General features: G+C 48.2%; 1 protein-coding gene across 8 annotated transcripts in view; it reads right to left on the bottom strand.

The window, feature by feature from the left end:
* Nucleotides 1–22,853, bottom strand: part of rap1gap2a (RAP1 GTPase activating protein 2a) — a 383,517-nt gene that overhangs the window by 87,832 nt on the left and 272,832 nt on the right. For all 8 annotated transcript variants that reach the window (XM_085964881.1, XM_085964886.1, XM_085964885.1 and 5 more), the window contains one exon: nucleotides 14,914–14,949. In XM_085964881.1, coding sequence (XP_085821007.1) covers nucleotides 14,914–14,949 — 36 coding nt within the window. The remainder of the gene's footprint in view (nucleotides 1–14,913; nucleotides 14,950–22,853) is intronic.

Below are 22,853 nucleotides of genomic sequence, written 5' to 3'. Positions count from 1 at the left end.
GCTCATATTCTGTTAGGACAATAAAGGCCGACTAGGCTGGACTCTTCGTCCATGCACACTGCCCTTTGGCACTCCCCTCCCCTCAGATATTGTACTGGGGCAGCTGGTGGTGGAAGAAGGATGCCAGCTGAACCAAGATGCATCTTCGGGTGCAATGCCCATTCTGGTAGGTGCAAAATGGGTTTTGTGTGTCGACCAATCCTGCTTCAAGTAGGCCTCGCCTACATCAGTGTTGTCACAAGCCGCATTTAATGTTCTGGTATTAAGGAACTAGAGAAATACCATAATGCTAGGGAGGGGGAGAAATGTTGCATTTTGTTCACAAAAAAAAATGTTGTTCTTGGGATCTGGGTGACCTTGTCAAGGTTACATTTATTGCCCATCCCCACTTGCTCTGAAAAAGTGGTGGTGTCCCTTCTCCTCAAATCACTACAATCTTGTGGCGATAGTGCTCGGACAATGGTGTTAGAACAGCAACACAATACCCTACCAAAAAGGGCTGCTGCCTTTAGTCATGATTTTGTATAAAACATTGACTTTTGTTCTAATGAAGGAACGGTGATATATGTCCCAGTCAAGGTGGTGTATAGACTTGGAGGGAACCTTAGAGGTGATGGTGCTCCTACAACACTGCTGCCCTTGTCCTTCCGGACGATGGAAACCACAGGGGCGGGAGGTGCTGTTGAATTACAGTTGTAACCTGAATTATGAAGCACTTGTTGTGGGTCTGGCATTGGTGGTGCTTGTGATTGAAGCAAACTGAGGTGATGAATTATTATCACAACCAGCATATTTTGCCATGTTAAAGTGTGTTGACTTAACTGCGATTTTTCCTATGGTGTATCGCAACCAATACGCTGAATAATGACAGCATTGCACTTGCTCTTTTCCTGCATCAGTGCTCAAGACAACATATTTCTCTTGGCATGAAATGAAAGTATTCAGCTTCTAAACACACACTCACTCCCATTACAACACGCTCCTCGGCACCAGCCATTTTGGACATTACTAAAAGACATGTCACATTAAATAATGAACCACAAACCAGGCATCGGGTGATGAGTCTTAAAGCAAAGGCCGCGTTATGACCTACAGCCTTATAACGAGTTGTGCATACATCGCAGAGTGGGGTCAAATCTCATGAATAAAGTCTGATCAATGAATACACTGGACTCAACAGTAACACAATACCCTACCCAAAAAGGGCTGCTGCCTTTAGTCATGATTTTGTATAAAGCATTGATTTTGTTTTAAGTAGTGGTGTTTAATGATTAATTGCAGTACAATGGAATTCCTGAACTCAAGCCCTGGCACATGCCCAGCGTGACTCTTATCTGTCTTTTTTCAAAAGTGAACAGAAATCTCCAAGTCCCACAGGGGGCTTTACATTTGCCAGCAGTCTCACACGGCAAAGTGATATTGTCACCCTGCGCTCCCTTTTGACTTTAGCCTCACCTCACTTCTTCAGCGTTGAGTTACGATTTGACTGCTTAAGCTGCTAATCAATGACTGGCTCCTCTCCCAGGTGACGGCCAGACTGAGGTAGAGAACGGCCGCTGATAACTAATCTGCTGCTGTCTAAATCATTTAATATGTGGACACCGAGAAGATCAAACGCGCTGTGAGACACAATGGATCCCCACCCCCTCCCCCGTACTGGGTGGGAAAGGAAATTCTGTCTGGAGGACGGCGGGTCGAGGCTCGGTAGTGGAGATGCTGCTTGATTGCCTTTGGGGATCGGGGAGTATTTCAGCTGAATGCATTAAAAGGAAGTCAATGAAAGGGTAGATTGTACACGGTCTGTTGAGGGAGCATGAGGTGACAATGGGTTTTTCTTGTTCAATGCTTTCTTGTGCAATAATATGTAACAAGACTTCAAAATGTGTTTTGTATATGTATATTATATATACAATATTATATGTATACAGGAAACTCTCGTTTAAATGACACCAAATTTCCGGAATTCTCTGTTAACCGGCAAAATTCATACTCCGAAAACAACACCTCAATAACCAGAAATGTTGCTGAGTCCGAGTCTCCCGCGGTGACCGAGTTAGTCAGTGGGGTAGTTCTCCAAACTACCACTACTCGGCTTCTTGGCGCTGTCGGAAGTCCGAACACTTCAATAACAGGAGTTTGACACTCCCGTGCTGCCGGTAGTCTCTTCCGATCCGCCATTTTTCTGTGTGTCTCCCACGCTGCCGGTAGTTATGGATTACCCTCAACTGGCAGTACTGTACTTAATCAAGCATCTTCCACCATCCATTTAACACAACATTCTGTAGGTGAGTACCCAATTACTGTATACTGCACATTTCTTGATTTTTTTATTTTTGTTTGTTAAAAATAGCCTCGGTAGATAACCCTCTCCGTCATCCGGAATTTTTAATCAACCGGCAACACGCCGGTCCTGTCGGTGCCGGATACCAAAGAGTTTCCTGTATATAGAAATATTATACAAATACATATCTAAGTAGAAGCCTCTTTTTCTGTCCTCACCAATATGGTGGGCGACACATAATGAGCGTGTGCGTCCCGCCCGTCATATCGAATGCTTAGGTGCCCTTTTTGCGCCTGGAAAACAGGCACGCGCCGCCGAATTTCTCGGCCAATGAGCGTAAAAAATCATGGGCTGCCCTGTGATTTTCCAAGACGTACTCCCTGCGAGCCCCACTCCCTACACGGGAAGAGTCCCATCGCGGAAGCACCCTGGATCTCATCTCAGGTTTTCCAAGGATTAAAGTAGAGGCGTTGGCGACAAAGGCAAGCCCCCCTGGAGGCAGCAATAGTTGCTGATTAGAAAAATTCAGCAGACAAATAACCCCAGTGTTTCCACAGAAGTCGGTGTTTTCCCGATAAAAGCCACATGTAAAATGGGGTTCGGGTGACGTGGACGTATTTGCTGTGCATAGTTTACGGGGTTTAATTCCCTGTACATATTTCTGTAATAATTGTCGCACAGCTCAGATATAACACTTCGCTGCTCCCTGCTGTTCCAAAATTCTGCTATCAAATTATAAACTGTACAAAGTACCCTCTCTCAGCATTCTGCCAGCTGTGTGCTCGCTCCAGGGGATTAATTGCTCATTAACCAATTGCAGGTAAACAGCGTAGGTAGGAGCAGAGTCAAGTGTTAACTGATTGCTCGCTTTTACCATCTGTGGGACTCCTGGCTACGTGTTACTTGCGAATCTCGAAAGGAATACCATCTTCTTGGAAACGTGCCTCTTTGGCAAACATCAGATACAGTGACATCAATCTATCGACACACTGTAAAAATTAAATCGTTTCACAAATGAAAAGACTGCAGCCGGGAAATTGGAGCCATTAGCGCTGGTCGTTAAGGATGGTTTGGAAGAAAAAATGGCGGCCACCTCGCTTCCGGTGCGGAACGCGACGGCTGCCATTTTGGGAAGGTCGGCAGTGCTGCTGTTGCCTGCACTCACTTTGCCTGAATTGACGCACGATCTGGGATTTTTGACTTCGCCGGCCTTAATAATGCCCTCTCCAAATCACACGCGGAAGAATGTCCGTGCGTCAGTACAACGGAGCCGCTGCCAGTGCTTCTTAAAGGGACACACACAACTTTCAGGTAAGTTTAGATTTTTGTTTTTGGACTGGTTTCTTTACATTTTATTGCAGCAGTGGCTTGGTGCAATACATTAAAAAAATTTGTTAAAGTGCGCAGGGAGTGCTGCTGGACATTTGCAAGGCTTTGGCTCTTAAAGGAAGGCCTCTGAGAACACCACTTGCTCCTAGTCGTTGCTTGCAGTCCCCCTTGGGCTGCAGCATCACCTGGAGATGGGGCAGAGGCAGCAAAGGGGACAAGCTGCTCACAGAGGGAGGCGGAGGAAGAAGAAGAGGAAAAAGCAGAAGAGGAGGAAGCGGAAGGAAGGAGGCAACCCAGACAGCCCCTTTCTGGCCGTGATATCTGGGATCAAATCATCTGCCTGCGGTACCAGTGACCACAACCCCAATTCCCCTTTCAACATTAGTCCCACACTTTACCTTCCCTCTGTTACTGACCATCACAGCGTCCTCTTGGCCACAATACTGAAATAAAAGCCATCACAAAGGAAACTTTCCAATCCAACTTTATCCATATATGCATCCAATATTACATCAAAGAAATCAACTAATCATCCTCGTGCATTCCCTTAGTGACTGTCTTGCGTGTGCCTTTGCCTATCCTAGTGCTGTTATGCAGTGCTGCACGGTGGCTGGTGGCAGGCTGCTGACTTTCAGTGGGGGACACTGCAGATGGCCTTGCAGGATGACCTCGAGAAGCTGGCGGCTGGGAGTGTCAAATTGAGCGACGGTATTTCTTCATCTTCACTCCACTCCCTCTTCTTGGTCAACCATTGGCTGGGCAGGCAGGATTTCTTGGCTGTGTGAAATGATGAAGGCACAAGGGTAGGGTTGTGGTGAGGGGAGGGGGTAAAGTAAGAGGTGAATGCTTACACCATGTGCAGCTTATAAATCAGTAGAGATTGTAGGATGAGGGGGAAGTGGGACGTGAGAAGGAGGACAACGTAAGAGGATACCAGCATCTTGTATCCTTTCAGCCCCGTCGCTGGTCAAGTGCTCAGCCGTGCTCCTGCCAAGAATGGCCAGCACCATCTCCTCCAAGGGGCTGAGGTGAAGCAAGGAATGTGAGGTGCGCCTCGTGTTTGGTAGAGGTTGTTGGTAGGTGAGTGATGGGGGGATCGTGCTTTGAGCAGTGTGTGAGGCTAGTGGTGCAGTTGGTAGGAGACGGCTTTTGAAGATGCATTCACAGACCTTGACCACTCATCTGAGGTCATGAAACTTCTTTGGGTACTGGAGCTAGATCCTGGGGTAGAAACTGCTGGCAGTGACTGCTTCGGCGATCTCATCCCACATCCCACATCCTTCTTTCTGGAGGGCCTCCTGGCCCCCTTTGTTAGAGGACCTCTCTTCCAGTGTTGACCCCTGCACAAAGGCTTTGAGTGCTACATCTGAGATCCCTGGGTGCCCTTTCCCTGGCCGGTTGAGTCATTTGTGTTAGTGCTGAAGCACTTTTAGCATTTCTGATCAGCAGAATGCAGCTCACCTTTAATAGGTGCAGACTGCCTCGTGCTGAAGCAATTTTACATTTTTTTTTATCTGCAGAAGGCAGCTCAGCTTTACGAGCTGCAGACTGCCTTTAAGAGGAGCAGACCACCTTTAAGTAAAGTTAGCCTCGCTCCAGCATCGCGAACATCAGCCCCCTGCTGGGTGCACAGCCTGTCAGCAGCGCATCCAGTGCTAGGCTGTGCGCTGCAAACATGGTAATTAGCCGGCAGCACCAAGTTGACGAGCTGCCTGCGTTTTTTGAACGGGCGGGGCAGCGCGGTGCTCGCACCCATTTTCCAGCGGTTTTGAATTTCCCGGTCAACAAATTCCTCTCTCCAAGCTCTTTTGATGAAAACATGTGGCGAGTTCGCTAATCTCAGCGGGGGAAGTCGTTGGGGGCGATACAACTAACCTCAGGACTAGCAAGGGGAAGAATAAAAATCAGTGAAGTGTTATGGTTATTGAAAGCCCTGCTCAAGTGTGTGCCTGTGTATGTATCTGTCTGTGTGTGTCAGTGTATCTGTGTGTTTCAGTAAGGATCTGGCTTAGGTTTTTTTCTTAATCGTTCATGGGATGTGGGTGACATTTATTGCCCATCCCTAGTTGCCCTCGAGAAGGTGGTGGTGAGCCACCTTCTTGAACCGCTGCAGTGAAGGTACTCCCAACAGTGCTGTTAAGGAGGGAGTTCCACTGTGCCGCCACCCCTGGTGGGTCTGTCCTGGCGGTGGGACAGGACAAACCCAGGGATGGTGATGGAGGAGTTTGGGACATTGGCTGAAAGGTATGATTCTGTGAGTGTGACTATGTCAGGCTGTTGCTTGACTAGTCTGTGGGACAGCTCTCCCAATTTTGGCACAAGTCCCCAGATGTTGGTGAGGAGGACTTTGCAGGGTCGACTGGGCTGGGTGTGCCGTTGTTGTGTCCGTAGCCGGTGCCGAGGTCGAGTTTGATGCCGGCTGGTCCGTCTGGCTTTATTGTTTGTCGTAGCGGTTTTTTACAATGGAGTGGCTTGCTAGGCCATTTCAGTTAAGAGTCAACCACATTGTTGTGGGTCTGGAGTCACATATAGGCCAGACCAGGTAAAGACGGCAGATTTCCTTCCCTAAAGGACATTAGTGAACCAAACAATCAGATAGTTTCATGATACTAGCTTTTTTTCCCAAATTTATTTAAATTAACTGAATTTAAATTCCCCAGCTGCTGTGGTGGAATTTGAACTCACGTCTCCGGATTATTAGTCCAGGCCTCTGGATTACTAGTCCAGTAACATAACCACTATGCCACTGTCCCCATTTGCCTGTGACTAGAATGCCAACACTCACAGTCGAGGCCACTTTCTACAAGGTGTGGTGCTGGCAGTGGTGTGAAACAGTGGTTCGAAACAGTGGTTCGAAAACAGGAACAGGAAGGCAGATTATTATCTGAATGGCAATAGATTGGGAGAAGGGGAAGTGCAACGAGACCTGGGCGTCCTTGTGCACCAGTCGCTGAAGGTAAGCATGCAGGTGCAGCAGGCAGTTAAGGCGGCAAATGGTATGTTGGCCTTCGTAGCGAGAGGGTTTGAGTACAAGAACAAGGATGTCTTGCTGCAGTTCCTGGGACTAGGGACAGGGTCACTGGCAAGGCTTGGAAGCTAAGCAGAGCCAGGCCTAGTTAGTACCTGGAGGGGTGACCATCAGGGAAGACCAGGTGCAGAAGGTCACGGAAGGAGCCCCGAGGAGGGGCGGTTGGTGAGGTGGTCACGGAAGGAGCCACGGGAGGAGCGGCTGGTGAGCAGGCCCGGGTGGTGGGCTGAAGATTATCGGAATGGTGGAAATGGAATGGCGGTGCGCACCGACGCAGCGGCTTTGCTTCTCCCAGTCATGGGAGCTTGCAAGATCACATTTCGTTGTTCATGTACTTGTGCAATGACAATAAAGTTGAATTATTATTATTATTATTAGTTGTACAGGGCCTTGGTGAGACCACACCTTGAGTGTTGTGTGCAGTTTTGGTCGCCTTATCTGAGGAAGGATGTTCTTGTCATGGAAGGAGTGCAGCGAAGATTCACCAGGCTGATACATGGGATGGCAGGAATGACGTATGAGGAGAGATTGGGTCGATTGGGCTTGTACTCGCTGGAGTTTAGAAGAATGAGAGGGCATCTCATTGAAACTTATAAAATTCTAACAGGACTAGACAGACTGGATGCAGGAAGGATGTTCCCGATGGTCAGGGAATCCAGAACCAGGGGTCACAGTCTAAAGATAAGGGGTAAGCCATTTAGGACAGAGATGAGGAGGAATTTCTTCACCCAGAGAGTGGTGAACCTGTGGAATTCTCTACCAAAGAAGGCAGTAGAGGCCAATACATTAAATATATTCAAGAAGGAATTAGATATATTTCTTAAGGCTAAAGGGATCAAGGGATATGGAGAGAAGGCAGTAACAGGGTACTGAATTTGGATGATCAGCCATGATCTCATTGAATGGCGGAGCAGGCTCGAGGGGCCGAATGGTCTACTCCTGCTCCTATCTTCTATGTTTCTAGGTGACATTTTCACAGCACCTTCCGGTCAGGAAAGGAGAAAGGAGCCCCTTCGAATTATTTATCATGGAGGGGGAGAGGTTACATTTGAGGGAGTGAAATCTGGAGCGAGTGAAAGTTTGAAAGAAACAAAAGGGATGATGGGGTGTTACACTGTGGAAGAAAGGGATAGTTTCAGGGCAGACTTTCTCCTGAGATCCTTCGTAATGTTATGCGTGAGCCACCAGTATTAGCCCATGTTGTGGGAGAAACCGTACTTGTTGCAGCTTCAAGCCCCAGTGTGGATTTTCACATTTTTATCCTATTTATAGTTTACTTTTCAGACAACTTGAAGTGAGGCCCGTTACCATAACGACCGCGCCCATACATGCTGTTTACACAGGGCTGAGTGTGTGTTTCACAGACCCATCAATCAGCATTGGGCTAACTAATTAAACTAAATCTACTTTACATTTTGTTTCAATGGAAAATAAGCACAATGCACCCAGATTTTCCTGCTGACTAAAGAATTTTTCAAATATCTCTGACTTTCTTTCACTTCCCTGTAGATCGCCACCTCTACTTTTCTCCTTTCCTAGAAGATACAGGAATCCCTGTCTGTGTGGAGTTTGCACATTCTCCCCGTGTTTGCGTGGGTTTTCTCCGGGTGCTCCGGTTTCCTCCCACAGTCCAAAGATGTGCGGGTTAGGTTGATTGGCTATGATAAATTGACCCTTAGTGTTAGGGGGATTAAAATATGTGGGGTTACGGGGATAGGGTGGGATATGTGTAGGGGTTACGGGGATCGGGTGGGCTATGTGTCGGTGCAGGCTCGATGGGCCGAAATGGCCTCTATCTGCACTGTGGGGTTTCTGTGATTCTGTGATATGGGAGTGGGACAAAGCCTATCCTCCAATCCTGGAAAAACTGTAATGTATGTACCTTTAAGGGGGGAACTATTTTCTACAGCTCATGTATACTGTAGTACCGGCAGTGACCACACCTGTATATAACGCTGAGTAGTAATCTGTTGTTTCAGTTGCAGTTTGAACCACGTTGAGTAAACACCTGTTGTACCAGTCTCTGCAGTCCTTTTCTTATTATTACACGGACGTAACATTGTCGACGAGCAGATTCGAACCTACCTGCAACTCTGCATCACCTCCCAGGGATTCGCTCCTGGACAACAGTGGAAGAAGGTCGAGTCCAGAAGCCAGTCTAACCACACCCAAAAATGCCGAAGAGTGGCAGTATCACAGCGTTCGACAATGAAGTCGAAGATTGGACGACATATGTCGAACGCATAGAAGTATACTGCAAGGCGAATGAAGTGCCAGATGACAAGAAAGCGCTGGTATTGTTGAATTCAATGGGTGCAAAAACGTATGGCTTACTACGAAACCTAGTAACCCCAGAGAAGCCAGTAGAAAAGGATTTTGAAAACATAGTGTCAATCCTACAGGACCACTTAAACCCCACACCGCTGCTGATAGCAGAAAGATTTAAGTTTCACAAAAGGAACCAGCATAAAGACGAAAGTAATGCTGAGTATTTAACGGAACTGCGCAAGCTATCGAAACACTGCCAGTTTGGAACGGGACTACCAGATACTTTAAGGGACAAGTTTGTGTGTGGGCTTCAAAGTGAAGGAACCCAGAAACGGCTTCTATCAGAAAAGGATCTTACGCTGGACAAGGCTTTCAGCATTGCAGTATCACATGAAGCAGCAGCACGGGGCGCTGCAGAGATACAGCAGAGACCGCAAGAATATGGCACAAATGAAATGTCATACGGAACAGTGAAGTGCTATCGCTGCAGCAGAACAACACACGACCATAATGATTGCTGGTTCAAGGACAAAGTGTGCAGACAGTGTGGAAAAGTAAGACACATAGCAAGAGTCTGCAGGTCGGGAAAGAAAACCAGCAGCAAGAAATCTCCACAGGAGAAGTACAAGAAGGTACATAAGGTGACGGAGAGTAGTTCAGACGAACAGAAGAGTGATACAGACTCCGGAAACAAGGAGCTCGGTTGTCTGAAACTACATAATGTGATCAAAATGGAGGATCACCAAATTATCTGGGTCACGCTCAAGATAGCAGGAGTCCAAGTGAAAATGGAATTGGACACAGGATCAGCCCTAACAGTCATAAACCGAAGGGACTACAAGCGGCTATTCTCACATATACCCTTGAGAGATACAAAGATTGTCTTGAAGACGTACACGGGGCAAAAAGTCTACCCCAAAGGAAAAATAAGGGTGAACGTTATATATAACGGCAAGGAAACACCAAAAATGGACCTATATGTATTGCCAGATGGAGGACCACCACTACTAGGACGTGAATGGATCCGGAAGATACAGCTAGATTGGCATTCCATACAAGCACTGACTGTAGATGCCAAAAAGGATGACGACGTCACACCTGGACGACTGTCAAAAATGCTAACTGACGCACAGAAAGTGTTCCAGCAGGGACTCGGAACACTAAAAGGCATAACAGCGACGATCAAAATAGAGGAAAATGCAAGCCCAAAGTTTTTAAGGCCAGACCGGTACCTTATGCGATCCGCCCAGCCGTCGAAGCAGAGCTGGAAGGTTTAGAACATTCAGGAGTACTGTCCAAAGTGGACTGGAGTGAGTGGGCTACACCCATCATTCCTGTAATGAAGAGGTCGTTGAGTAATACGCCTGGGGAACCAAAGAAGGTTCGCATCTGTGGGGACTTTAAGGTGACAGTGAACCCAGCCCTTCACACTGTACAATATCCGCTTCCGCGGATTGAAGATATTTTCGCCTCGCTATCTGGAGGGAAACGCTTCACTAAGATTGATCTGGCCCAGGCGTACCTGCAAATGGAGGTAGAAGAAGCCTCGAAACAGTACCTCGCGATCAACATTCATAAAGGTCTCTACCAATACAACCGGCTGGTGTTCGGGGTAGCATCAGCTCCAGCTATTTGGCAAAGGGCAATGGAACAAGTCCTGCAAGGGATTCCAGGGACCCTGTGTTATTTGGACGACATCCTGGTCATGGGCAAAAATGACAGTGATCACCTCGCCAACCTGGAGCAGGTGCTCACTAGATTGAAGGAATATGGGCTCCGAGCTAACCGCCACAAATGCGAGTTTTTCCAGAAGCAGATCTCGTATTGTGGCCACGTTATTGATAAAGAGGGGTTACATAAGTCCCCTGAAAAGATTGAGGCAGTAGTCAAGGCTCCAGCACCGGAAAATGTGTCACAACTGAGGTCGTTCCTCGGGCTGGTGAACTACTACCATAAGTCCTTGCCGAATTTGTCTACAGTACTACACCCACTGAACACCCTACTGCAAACGGGGGTACCATGGAAGTGGAGTGACGAATGTAAACGAGATTTCCAGAAGAGCAAAGCATTGATTACATCAAAAGAGGTGTTGGCTCATTTCAACCCAGCACTACCAATTCGGTTGGTGTGTGATGCATCACCCTATGGCATTGGAGCGGTGCTGTCGCACAAATTCCCGGACGGCTCGGAGAGGCCAGTAGCCTTTGCGTCTCGGTCACTAACCTCAGCCGAGCGTAACTACGCCCAGATTGACAGGGAGGCCCTCAGCCTAGTGTGGGGAGTGAAAAAGTTCAATCACTATCTGCACGGGCAGAAGTTTACCTTGCTGACTGACCACCAACCACTTGTCTCCATCTTTAATCCAAAGAAGGGTGTTCCGGTGATGACTGCGCAACGGCTACAAAGATGGTCCCTTTTTCTAGGGGCGCATCAATATGAAATCAAGTATAAGGGCACGAAACAGCATGGAAACGCTGATGGGCTATCACGCCTGCCACTGCCTACTGCGGAGGAAGCACCAGCAGTGGATCCTGTCGAAATATTTCATTCGACTATAATTGAATGCTTGCCAGTAACTAACGCTGGTATGGAGAAGGAGACCCGAAATGACCCGACACTGTCTCGGGTATATGATTTGACGGTGAAGGGATGGCCAGCACATGGCGACTCACTGTTGCCAGCATTCTCATCCAGAAGAGAACAGCTGTCAGTATGCCAGGGGACCTTGATGTGTGGATCCCGAGTGGTAATTCCACCCAAGTTAAGGGAGAGAGTGCTCAATGAGCTTCACGAAGGTCATCTGGGAGGGTGAAAATGAAAAGCCTTGCTAGGGCTTATGTGTGGTGGCCGGGGATCGATCAGCAAATCGAGGACCTGACAAAGAGCTGCTCAGGATGCCAGAAGGTCCAAAATGCACCACCACATGCCCCTCTACACCCATGGGAGTGGCCTTCATCTCCATGGCAACGGGTGCATATTGATTTTGCTGGTCCATTCATGGACTCAATGTTTTTAATAGCCGTGGATGCGCACTCGGAATGGCCTGAGGTGATCAAAATGTCCTCCACCACCACGGAGAAAACTATTGCAGTCCTACGGACCATTTTTGCCAGGAACGGTTTGCCAGAGCAGATTTGCTCTGATAACGGACCACAGTTTGTGTCCAAAGAGTTTCGAAGATTTATGAAAAGGAATGGGGTAAGGCATTACACATCCGCCCCGTATCATCCAGCCACAAATGAATTGGCTGAGAGGTTCGTACAAACCTTTAAAAAAGCAGTAAAGGCCATGTGCGATGACAACATTCCACTGCAGCATAAGGCGGACAATTTCCTGTTAGCCTACAGAAATGCGACACATGCAGTCACCAACCAGGCCCCGGCCATGATGTTCTTTAACCGAAGGTTGAGATCTCGTCTGGATTTGCTCAGACCAAATGTACGAAGAGATGTTGAGAGTAAGCAATTCCAGCACATCAATGAGAAGCCGACAAGGAGCTTCAATGTAGGGCAACCAGTCTTGGCCCGCGACTACCGAACAGAGAAATGGCAACCAGGAACGATATGCACACGGCAGGGGCCACTAATGTACACAGTGGATGTTGGGGAGAACAGCGGGAGACGCCATGCTGACCAGATCCTAGAGTCACAGGAACGAGTCAACCCCATGTCTCGGCCATACGTACCTGGTGAGGAACCCGACGTACAGGTCGCATCTACCTCAGAAACAATAGCATTGGAAGCTGATGAATCAACTGACGACAGGGTGCTAGAATCGCCTCCGCACCAAGAGCAAGACACTCGGGAAAGGCGCTATCCAGAAAGGATCAGGAAGCCTCCCCAAAGACTGAATTTATAAATAGACTATTTTCAGCTAATGTTGCATTTTAAAAGTGTTAATTGTAATTAGTTTGATATTTAATTGTTAAATGAGTGTTATGGTACTGTTAATCTAAAAGGGGAGGAATTGTAATGTATGTACCTTTAAGGGGGGAACTATTTTCTACAGCTCATGTATACTGTAGTACCAGCAGTGACCACACCTGTATATAACGCTGAGTAGTAATCTGTTGTTTCAGTTGCAGTTTGAACCACGTTGAGTAAACACCTGTTGTACCGTTCTCTGCAGTCCTTTTCTTATTATTACACGGACGTAACAAAAACAAGTGCAGCAACCTTGATATGAGGACAACTCAGTAGCTAACTACTGCCGGCAATATAAAACTGATCACTACGGGGACAAAGGTGGGTCCAGGTTCAAGGCCAAGTCTGTGCTGCATCTGATGATCTTGACCGGGGCACTGGTAAGGCAACGCCAACTGGCCTCGGAGTCGCAGGGTTCGGAAGGAGAGAAACGGCCAGAGTTCCCGCTCCTGATTGCTGCCCAGTGACCCCTTGCTGGAAGTGCATGTGTGAATGTCAGGTGAGGGTAGGATCAGACTGAGCTGTGATGACCACCCTCCCTCGCCTCAGTGAATTTCCGACTGATGGCAAGTCTCATATCTTGAGCCTTAACTTCAGTTATGTGGAGAGACCAGAGAAGCAGGCCGTGTTCTCCTTAGAGCAGAGAAAGTTAAGGGGAGATTTGATAGAGGTGCTCAAAATCATATGGGGGTTTGATAGGCTAGATAGGGAGAAACTGTTTCCACTGGCTGGAGGGTTGACACCACAGATTTAAGATAATTGGCAAAAGAACCAAGGGGGGAGATAAAGAGAGATTATTTTCGCAGCGAGTTGTTATGATTGAGAACGCAGTGTCTGAAAGGATGATGGAGGCAGATTCAATGGTAACTTTCCAAAAGGAACTGGATATATACTTAACAAGGAAAAATCGGTAGGACTATGGGGAAATGGCGGGGGAGCGGGACTGATCGGGGAGTGGGACTGATCGGAGAGCTCTTTCAAAGAGCCGGCACAGGCACGATGGGCCGAAAGGCCTCCTCCTCTGCTGTGTGATTCTATGATGCTATGATATGTGAATTTATGGGTGCATCGTTCAGGCACCAGAGGGTGTCTGGTGCCCTTAGAATCACATCTGACCAACGAGTTAACACTTTCAGGAGAGGAGTGCCGATTTATACCACTTCACGGAGCTCCCGATCTGGGATTAATGCTGAGCGTTTCCAGCATTTTCTGTTGTTATATTAAATTGGGAGTGTTGAGCTCCCCGATCCAGGCTCCCACTGTTTTCGTAGCAGAGCCTCAAAAATTTACCTTCATATATCCTAACATTCTAATTCCTTTGCTCTGCTGTGGTTCAGTGAGTTGCTCACTCGCCTCTGAGTCAGAATGTTGTGGGTTCAAGTCCCACTCCAAGGACTTTGAGCACATAAATCCAGGCTGACACTCCCAGTGCAGTGCTGAGGGAGCGCTGCATTGTCGGAGGTGCCGCCTTTCAGATGAGACGTTAAACCGAGGCCCCGTCTGCTCTCTCAGGTGGACGTAAAAGATCCCATGGCCACTATTTCGAAGAAGAGCAGTGGGGGGTTATCCCCGGTGTCCAGGGCCAATATTTATCACTCAATCAACATCACAAAAAAAACCCAGATTATCTGGTCATTATCGCATTGCTGTTTGTGGGAGCTTGCTGTGAGCAAATTGGCTGCTGCGTTTCCCACATTACAACAATGACTCCACTTCAAAAGGACTTAGTTGGCTGTAAAAGCGCTTTGAGACGTCCGGTGGTCGTGAAAGGCGCTATAGAAATGCAAGCCTTTCTTTTTCTATTGGAAGTTAGCCAGCCTACCATTATTCATGCTGCTTTTCTAATTCTCCCTTTGCCAGTTCAGTTCCATTAATTGTGCACTTACGACGCACACCTCTGTAACCAACCTGTCACACACATCAGCCTCGGATTTCATTTGGTTGTCTAATTGAATAGTCTACCCAAATCTCTCCAGTCATCCGTTACTGCATCCACTGTCTCCATTGCTCTCCCTGGGAAGGTCCCCCGGTCGCCCACCATCCCCACCCTGTATAAATGGTTCCCAGTACGAAGAGCAACCTACCTGCATCTTCTCCAGCATGTCGAAGAACTCCGTAGACTGTTGAAGAAAAATAAAAACACAATTAGCAAATGCAGACGTCAGAATATTGTTATACAAACAAGCCATCGCTGTTCACGCTCTGCCACTTCAAGCTGCTTGTACAGTACCAGCTTCCCACACCTTCCTGCGGGAGAAGCGGCCTACTCGGGGAGTGTGCAGCACCTGTAATAAATCAGACTGTTCGAGTGCACTGAACACTGCGATATCTACTTTATATTACGGCTGCCGGCAGCGCCCACTTCAGGGGCAGTGCGGTGATGCAAATGATGCAGTAGTTCTGCCTCTGGAGTTGCAGATGTTCTCCTCAGGAGGTGGTTTTTTGAAGCGACCCCGACTGCCACCAAGGGCGTGGGCCGTCATTGCTTCTGGCGATAGCTGGGCCATGTAGGCCGAGATCTGTATCCAGCCAGTGCTCAGGCCACCCATATTATCGGCCTAGGACTAAGGCCGCCCTGTAGACCCAGTGCTCAGGCCACCCACATTATCGGCCTAGGACTAAGGCCACTCTAGACCCAATGCTCAGGCCACCCATATTATCAGCCCAGGACTAAGGCCACCATGTAGACCCAATGCTCAGGCCACCCATATTATCGGCCCAGGACTAAGGCCACTCTAGACCCAATGCTCAGGCCACCCATATTATCGGCCCAGGACTAAGGCCGCCCTGCAGACCCAATGCTCAGGCCACCCATATTATCGGCCCAGGACTAAGGCCACTCTAGACCCAATGCTCAGGCCACCCATATTATCGGCCCAGGACTATGGCCACTCTAGACCCAATGCTCAGGCCACCCATATTATCGGTCCAGGACTATGGCCGCCCTGTAGACCCAGTGCTCAGGCCACCCATATTATCGGCCCAGGACTGTGGCCGTCCTGTAGACCCAGAGCTCAGGCCATCCATATTATCGGCCCAGGACTATGGCCGTCCTGTAGACCCAATGCTCAGGCCACCCATATTATCGGCCCAGGACTAAGGCCACCCTGTAGACCCAATGCTCAGGCCACCCATATTATCGGCCCAGGACTAAGGCCACTCTAGAACCAATGCTCAGGCCACCCATATTATCGGCCCAGGACTATGGCCGTCCTGTAGACCCAGAGCTCAGGCCATCCATATTATCAGCCCAGGACTAAGGCCGCTCTGTAGACCCAGTGCTCAGGCCACCCATATAATGGTCCAGCACTCAGGTTGTCTATTTGGGGCCCGGTGCTCTGGCCCCCCATATAAGTTAGTATTATGGCTCATTGCCTTCGACATTGGAGAAGATTGCAGCAATAAAAGGAAAATGATGATTGAAACTTTTAAATAACTGTGCACGTGAACGATTTTGCAATGTAAATAGGAACATAGGAACAGCAGCAGGCCATTCAGTCCCTCGAGCCTGTTCCATCAATCAATTAGATCATGGTCAATCTGTAGCTCAACTCCATTTACCCGCCTTTGCTCCATATCCCTTTATATTCTTACCTAACAAAAATCTATAGATCTCAGTCTTGAAAATTTTAAGTGTCTCAGCATCCAGAATCTTTTGGGCAGAAAGTTCCAGATTTCCACTAGACTCGGACAGAAAGATGTAGTTACATCTCCTCTGGACTCATCTTTTGTTCCTTTACTTCTCCCATTACCATCCCCTTTTGCCTCGCACCATCATCCCTTTTGTCATTTAGAAACATAGAAACATAGAAGATAGGTGCAGGAGTAGGCCATTCGGCCCCTCGAGCCTGCTCCGCCATTCAATGGGATCATGGCTGATCATCCAAATTCAGTACCCTGTCCCTGCTTTCTCCCCATATCCCTTGATCCCTTTAGCCTTAAGAAATATATCCAACTCCTTCTTGAATATATTTAATGAACTGGCCTCCACCGCCCTCTGTGGCAGAGAATTCCACAGGTTCACCACTCTCTGGGTGAAGAAATTCCTCCTCATCTCAGTCCTAAATGGCTTACCCCTTATCCTTAGATTATGACCCCTAGTTCTGGACTCCCCGGCCAGCGGGAACATCCTTCCTGCATCTAGTCTGTCCAGGCCTGACAGAATTTTATAGGTTAGTTAATCTCTCCTGCCTTCCACCCGATCACAGGCCTTCCCTTTTTTTCTTTCCTCCCCTCCCCCCTTTTCCTGCCTCTGTACTTGCCTCATCTCGACCATCTTCTGGTTCTGATGAAAGGTCATCGACCTGAAACGTTAACTCTGCTTCTCTCTCTCCACAGATGCTGCCTGACCTGCTGAGTGTTTCCAGCATTTTTCTGTTTTTATTTCAGATTTCCCGCATCTGCAGTATTTTGCCTTTGTCGGAGTGTCTGTGTGTGTGCTGTCACACCATGTGCGTGCATATTCCCTAGCGCATACTGAATTACGTTCTTGCATAACTGAGGTGTCTGCAAATAGTTTTGCTGAACAATTACTCAGTTGCACAAACATGACACACACTAATTATTAAGAGGAGACGCCTGAGGGAGGCGTTTAGGTAGTTTTGCTGGATGGAGTTTGTGTTACACTTGATCAAGGAGTGCTTGATGATATAATTCAGTGTGTAAGTACGTGTGTGTCCATGCTCATTTACTCATTGCTGCAAGTAGAATGATAATACAGGAAGCTCTTTTTTATCCAGCACCGATGGGACCGGCGTGCTGCCGGTTGATCAAAAAGTCCAGATTACAGAGACGTATACTTATGCCACAGATCCAGGCATCCCTGTTGCATGGCAAGAGGTGCAGGAACTCCGGTTACACGGCCACAGATCCAGGAACCCCGGTTACACAGCCACTAATCTGAAGTAAAACTTACCTGAACCTACTCCTGAATTTTGCCGGTTAAGAGAGATTTCCGGTTATTTAGGTGCCGGTAAAATGAGAGTTTCCTGTAGTGGCCATTACCAAATTCCTCCCACCATCCCCAGGACTCACGCAGAGAGAGGGAGTAAATAATGTGTAAATAAAGTGCTTCCTGAATTCATTCCTAAATGACCTCGCTCGTGTTAAAAGTCTGTGCCCCCTTGTCTGGATTGCCCCACCAGAGGAAGTAGATTCTCTGTATCTAGCCTATTGAATCCCTTTTTCAGTTTAAACACCTCGATTACATCATTCCTCAACCTTCTAAATGCAATGAAATACAAGCAATATGTCCTCATAACTTAACCTTTTAAGCCCTGGTATTCTGGTGAAGCTACGCTGTAGCTCAGCTGGACAGAGGAAAAGCTTCAAGGACACCCTCAAAGCCTCGTTGAAAAAGTGCAGCATCCCCACCGACACCTGGGAATCCCTGGCCCAAGACCGCACAAAGTGGAGAAGCATCCGGGAAGGCGCCGAACACCTCGAGTCTCTTCGTCGGGAGCAAGCGCAAGCCAAACGTAAGCAGCGCACGTCAACCCAAGCACCCCACCCACCCACCCCTTCAACCACCGTCTGCCCCACCTGTGACAGAGACTGTAGGTCCCGCATTGGACTCATCAGTCACCTGAGAACTCATTTTTAATGTGGAAGCAAGTCATCCTCAGTTCCGAGGGACTGCCTAAGAAGAAGATGATGATTCTGGTGAAGCTACACTGTGCCCCCTCTGTTGCGTATGTACCTTTAAGAGAGAACTGCTTTTATGCTGTAGTACCAGCAGTGACCACACCTGTATATAAAGCAGTAGCAGGCTTCTGTACTTTCAGTTCAGCATACTCTCTGTGCAGTAAACATCTATTATTATCGTTCTCCTGCAGTCCGTGTATTATTAAAGGTGTGGACACTACAGTGGCGACGAGTAGGTTCGAACTCACCTGCAGTACTGCATCGCCTCACGGGAATCCATCCCTGGGAAGAAGCTTCTTGGAGGTCGAAGCCAGAACAACAGGCGTCGACTGGGGGCAACCGCCCAGTGATCCATCGGAGTCCAGAGAGTTGCAGGGGAAGCTGTGGAGAGCTGGGCCTGGTTCTCCAATCAAGGTGTCCCAGCAAATCGGGCTGGTAACAGGTAGTGCGCTGACCCTCCCCGGACTGCGGCGGGCTAGAGCTCGGGTGAGCAGCTCTGTAAGGGGGCCGAGCAGCGTCGTCGGGAAGACAGAGAGAGAGGGTGGAGCGCACAGGGCGCGGCCGGTGCTCAAGAGTCGGGCAGCGTTGAAAAAGAGACGCGCAGAAAGCCGCGGGGCGCCGCCATTACCTGCTAGAACGCGAGGAGCAGCATTGGCAGCAAGGGGAAGAAGGAAAAGCGCGGGAGGCGCCATTTTAATCCTTTGGGGAAGAAGGAAAAACGCGGGAGGCGCCATTTTAATCCGTTGGGGAAGAAGGAAAAGCGTGGGAGGCGCCATTTTAAACCACCCAAGATGCCAAAGAGTGGCAGCATCACTGTTTTTGATAACGAAATAGAAGACTGGGCCACATATGTGGAAAGAGTTGAAGTGTACTGCAGGGCAAATGAGGTGGCCGCTGAAAAGAAGGCGTCGATATTATTAAATTTGATGGGCGCGAGAACATACGGCCTATTGCGAAATTTAATTGCCCCAGTTAAACCAATGGAGAAAAATTTTGAAGAGATTGTCAATATCTTACAGGAACATCTAAACCCTACACCGCTGCTGATAGCAGAAAGATTCAAGTTCCATAAACGAAACCAGCACAAAGACGAGAGTAATGCTGACTATCTTACGGAACTACGCAAGTTATCGACACACTGCCAGTTCGGAACAGGACTGGCAGATACCTTAAGGGATAAGTTTGTCTGCGGGCTCCAGAGTGAAGGAACCCAGAAACGACCACTTTCGGAAAAGGACCTTACGCTAGAACAGGCTTTCAGCGTTGCAGTATCCTACGAAGCAGCAGCGCGGGGAGCTGCGGAAATACAACAGAAACCGCAAGAATATAGCACTAATGAAATGGCACATGGAGCAGAAAGGTGCTATCGCTGCAGCAGAACAACCCATGACCAGAAGGATTGCTGGGCTAAGGACAAAGTATGCAGGCAATGTGGAAAAATGGGACATATAGCACGAGTCTGCAGGTCGGGTAAGAAAACCAACACTAAAAGAACTACTAAGGAAAAGTACAAGAAAGTACAAAAGATGATGGACAGTAGTTCAGAAGACCAGAGGAGTGACAATGACTCCGGGAGCAGGGGACTAAGTTGTCTAAAGCTACACAACGTGATCGCAAAGGAGGATCACCGAACCATTTGGGTCACCCTCGTGATAGCAGGGTCTCAAGTAAAGATGGAATTGGACACAGGGTCAGCCCTAACAGTCATGAGTCGACGAGACTACGAGCGGCTATTCTCACACATTCCTTTGAAGGATACGTCCATTGTCTTGAAGACATATACGGGGCAAAAAGTCTACCCCAGAGGAAAAATAAGGGTGCCCGTTAAACACAACGGCAAGGATACACAGGAATTGTATCTATATATACTCCAAGATGGAGGACCACCATTATTGGGACATGAATGGATCCGAAAAATACAATTGGATTGGCATTCCATTCAGGCACTAACTGTGGCTGACAAAAAAGTTGACGACGTCATACCTGGACGACTGTCAAAAATTCTAACTGACGCGAAAGAGGTGTTCCAGCAAGGACTTGGGACTCTAAAAGGCGTAACGGCAACGATAAAAATTGAAGATGACGCAAACCCAAAATTTTTTAAGGCCAGACCGGTACCGTATGCGATCCGCCCAGCCGTTGAAGCAGAGCTGGAGAGTCTGGAGCATTCGGGTGTGCTGTCCAAGGTGGACTGGAGTGAGTGGGCCACACCCATCCTCCCTGTAATGAAGAAATCATTGAGCAGCACGCCTGGGGAACCAAAGAAGGTTCGCATCTGTGGGGACTTTAAGGTTACTGTGAACCCAGTCCTTCACACGTACAATATCCACTTCCGCGGATAGAGGGTATTTTCGCCTCACTATCTGGGGGGAAATGATTTACGAAGATTGATCTGGCCCAAGCGTATCTACAAATGGAGGTAGATGAATCATCTAGAAAATACCTCACGATAAACACTCACAAAGGTCTTTACCAGTACAATTGACTGGTATTCGGGGTAGCATCAGCTCTGGCTATTTGGCAGAGGGCGATGGAACAAGTCCTGCAAGGGATCTCGGGGACCCAGTGTTATTTGGACGACATCCTGGTTATGGGCGGAAATGACAGTGAACACCTTGCCAACCTGGAGCAGGTGCTCACTAGATTACAAGAATATGGACTACGAGCCAACCGCCCCAAATGCGAGTTTTTCAGGAAACAAATCTCGTATTGTGGCCATGTGATTGATGAAGAGGGGTTGCATAAGTCCCTAGACAAGATTGAGGCAGTAGTCAAGGCTCCAGCACCGGAAAATGTGTCACAACTGAGGTCGTTCCTCGGGTTGGTGAACTACTACCATAAGTTCTTGCCAAATTTGTCTACAATTCTGCACCCGCTGAACGCCCTGCTGCAAACTGGAGTAGCATGGAAGTGGAGTGATGAGTGTAAGCGTGCCTTTCAGAAATGTAAATGCCTAATTACTTCAAAAGAAGTATTGGCTCACTACAATCCATCACTACCGATTTGGTTGGCATGTGATGCGTCTCCCTACGGCATTGGAGCGGTGCTGTCGCACAAATTCCTTGACGGTTCAGAGAGGCCAATAGCCTTTGCGTCACGCTCGTTAACATCAGCCAAGCGTAACTACGCCCAGATTGACAGGGAGGCCCTCAGCCTGGTGTGGGGGGTGAAGAAGTTCAATCACTATCTGCACGGGCAGAAATTCACCTTACTGACTGATCACCAGCCTCTTGTCTCCATCTTTAACCCAAAGAAGGGCGTTCCGGTGATAACGGCGCAACGGCTGCAAAGATCGTCCCTTTTTCTAGGAGCACATCAATACGACATAGAGTATAAGGGCACGAAACAGCATGGAAACGCTGATGGGCTGTCGCGCCTGCCGCTGCCTACGGTGGAGGAAGCACCTGCAGTGGACCCTGTTGAGATATTCCATTCAACCATAGTCGAATGTCTACCTGTTACAAACTCAAGTATAGAGAAGGAAACCCGAAATGACCCGACACTCTCTCAGGTCTATGATTTGACGGTGAAGGGATGGCCAGCACATGGCGACTCACTGTTGCCAGCATTCTCGCCAAGGAGAGAACAGCTGTCAGTGTGCCGTGGGACCTTGATGTGCAGATCCAGAGTGGTAATTCCACCCAAGTTGAGAGATAGAGTGCTCAATGAGCTTCATGAGGGTCATCTGGGAGGGGTAAAAATGAAGAGTCTAGCCAGGGCGTTTGTGTGGTGGCCAGGAATCGATAAAGAAATCGAGGAAATGACCAAGAAATGCACAGGATGCCAGAAAGTCCAAAACGCTCCACCACAGGCTCCGCTACACCCATGGGAGTGGCCCTCATCTCCATGGCAATGGGTACACATTGATTTTGCTGGTCCATTTATGGACTCAATGTTTTTAATCGCCGTGGATGCACATTCGAAATGGCCAGAGGTCATCAAAATGTCCTCCACCACCACGGAGAAAACTATTGCAGTCCTATGGACCATCTTCGCCAGGAATGGCTTGCCAGAACAGATTTGCTCCGACAATGGACCACAGTTTGTGTCCAAGGATTTCCGGAGGTTTTTGAGGAATAACGGGGTAAAGCATTACACATCCGCCCCATATCATCCAGCCACAAATGGATTGGCCGAGAGGTTTGTTCAAACCTTTAAAAAAGCAATAAAGACGATGTATAACAACAACATACCACTGCAACACAAGGTGGATAATTTCTTGTTCGCTTACCGAAATGCGACACATGCAGTCACCAACCAATCTCCAGCCATGATGTTCTTTAACTGCGGGTTACGATGTCGCCTGGACTTGCTCAAACCAAACATAAGACGAGATGTTGAGAATAAGCAATTCCAGCACATCAATGAAAGGCCAACCAGG

This window comes from Somniosus microcephalus, chromosome 22 (genome assembly GCF_052327205.1).
Source record: "Somniosus microcephalus isolate GS21.2 chromosome 22, FLI_Smic_1.0, whole genome shotgun sequence".
Lineage (NCBI taxonomy): Eukaryota > Metazoa > Chordata > Chondrichthyes > Squaliformes > Somniosidae > Somniosus > Somniosus microcephalus.
Note: the sequence above shows the minus strand (reverse complement) of the source record. Positions and strands in the feature narration are given on the sequence as shown.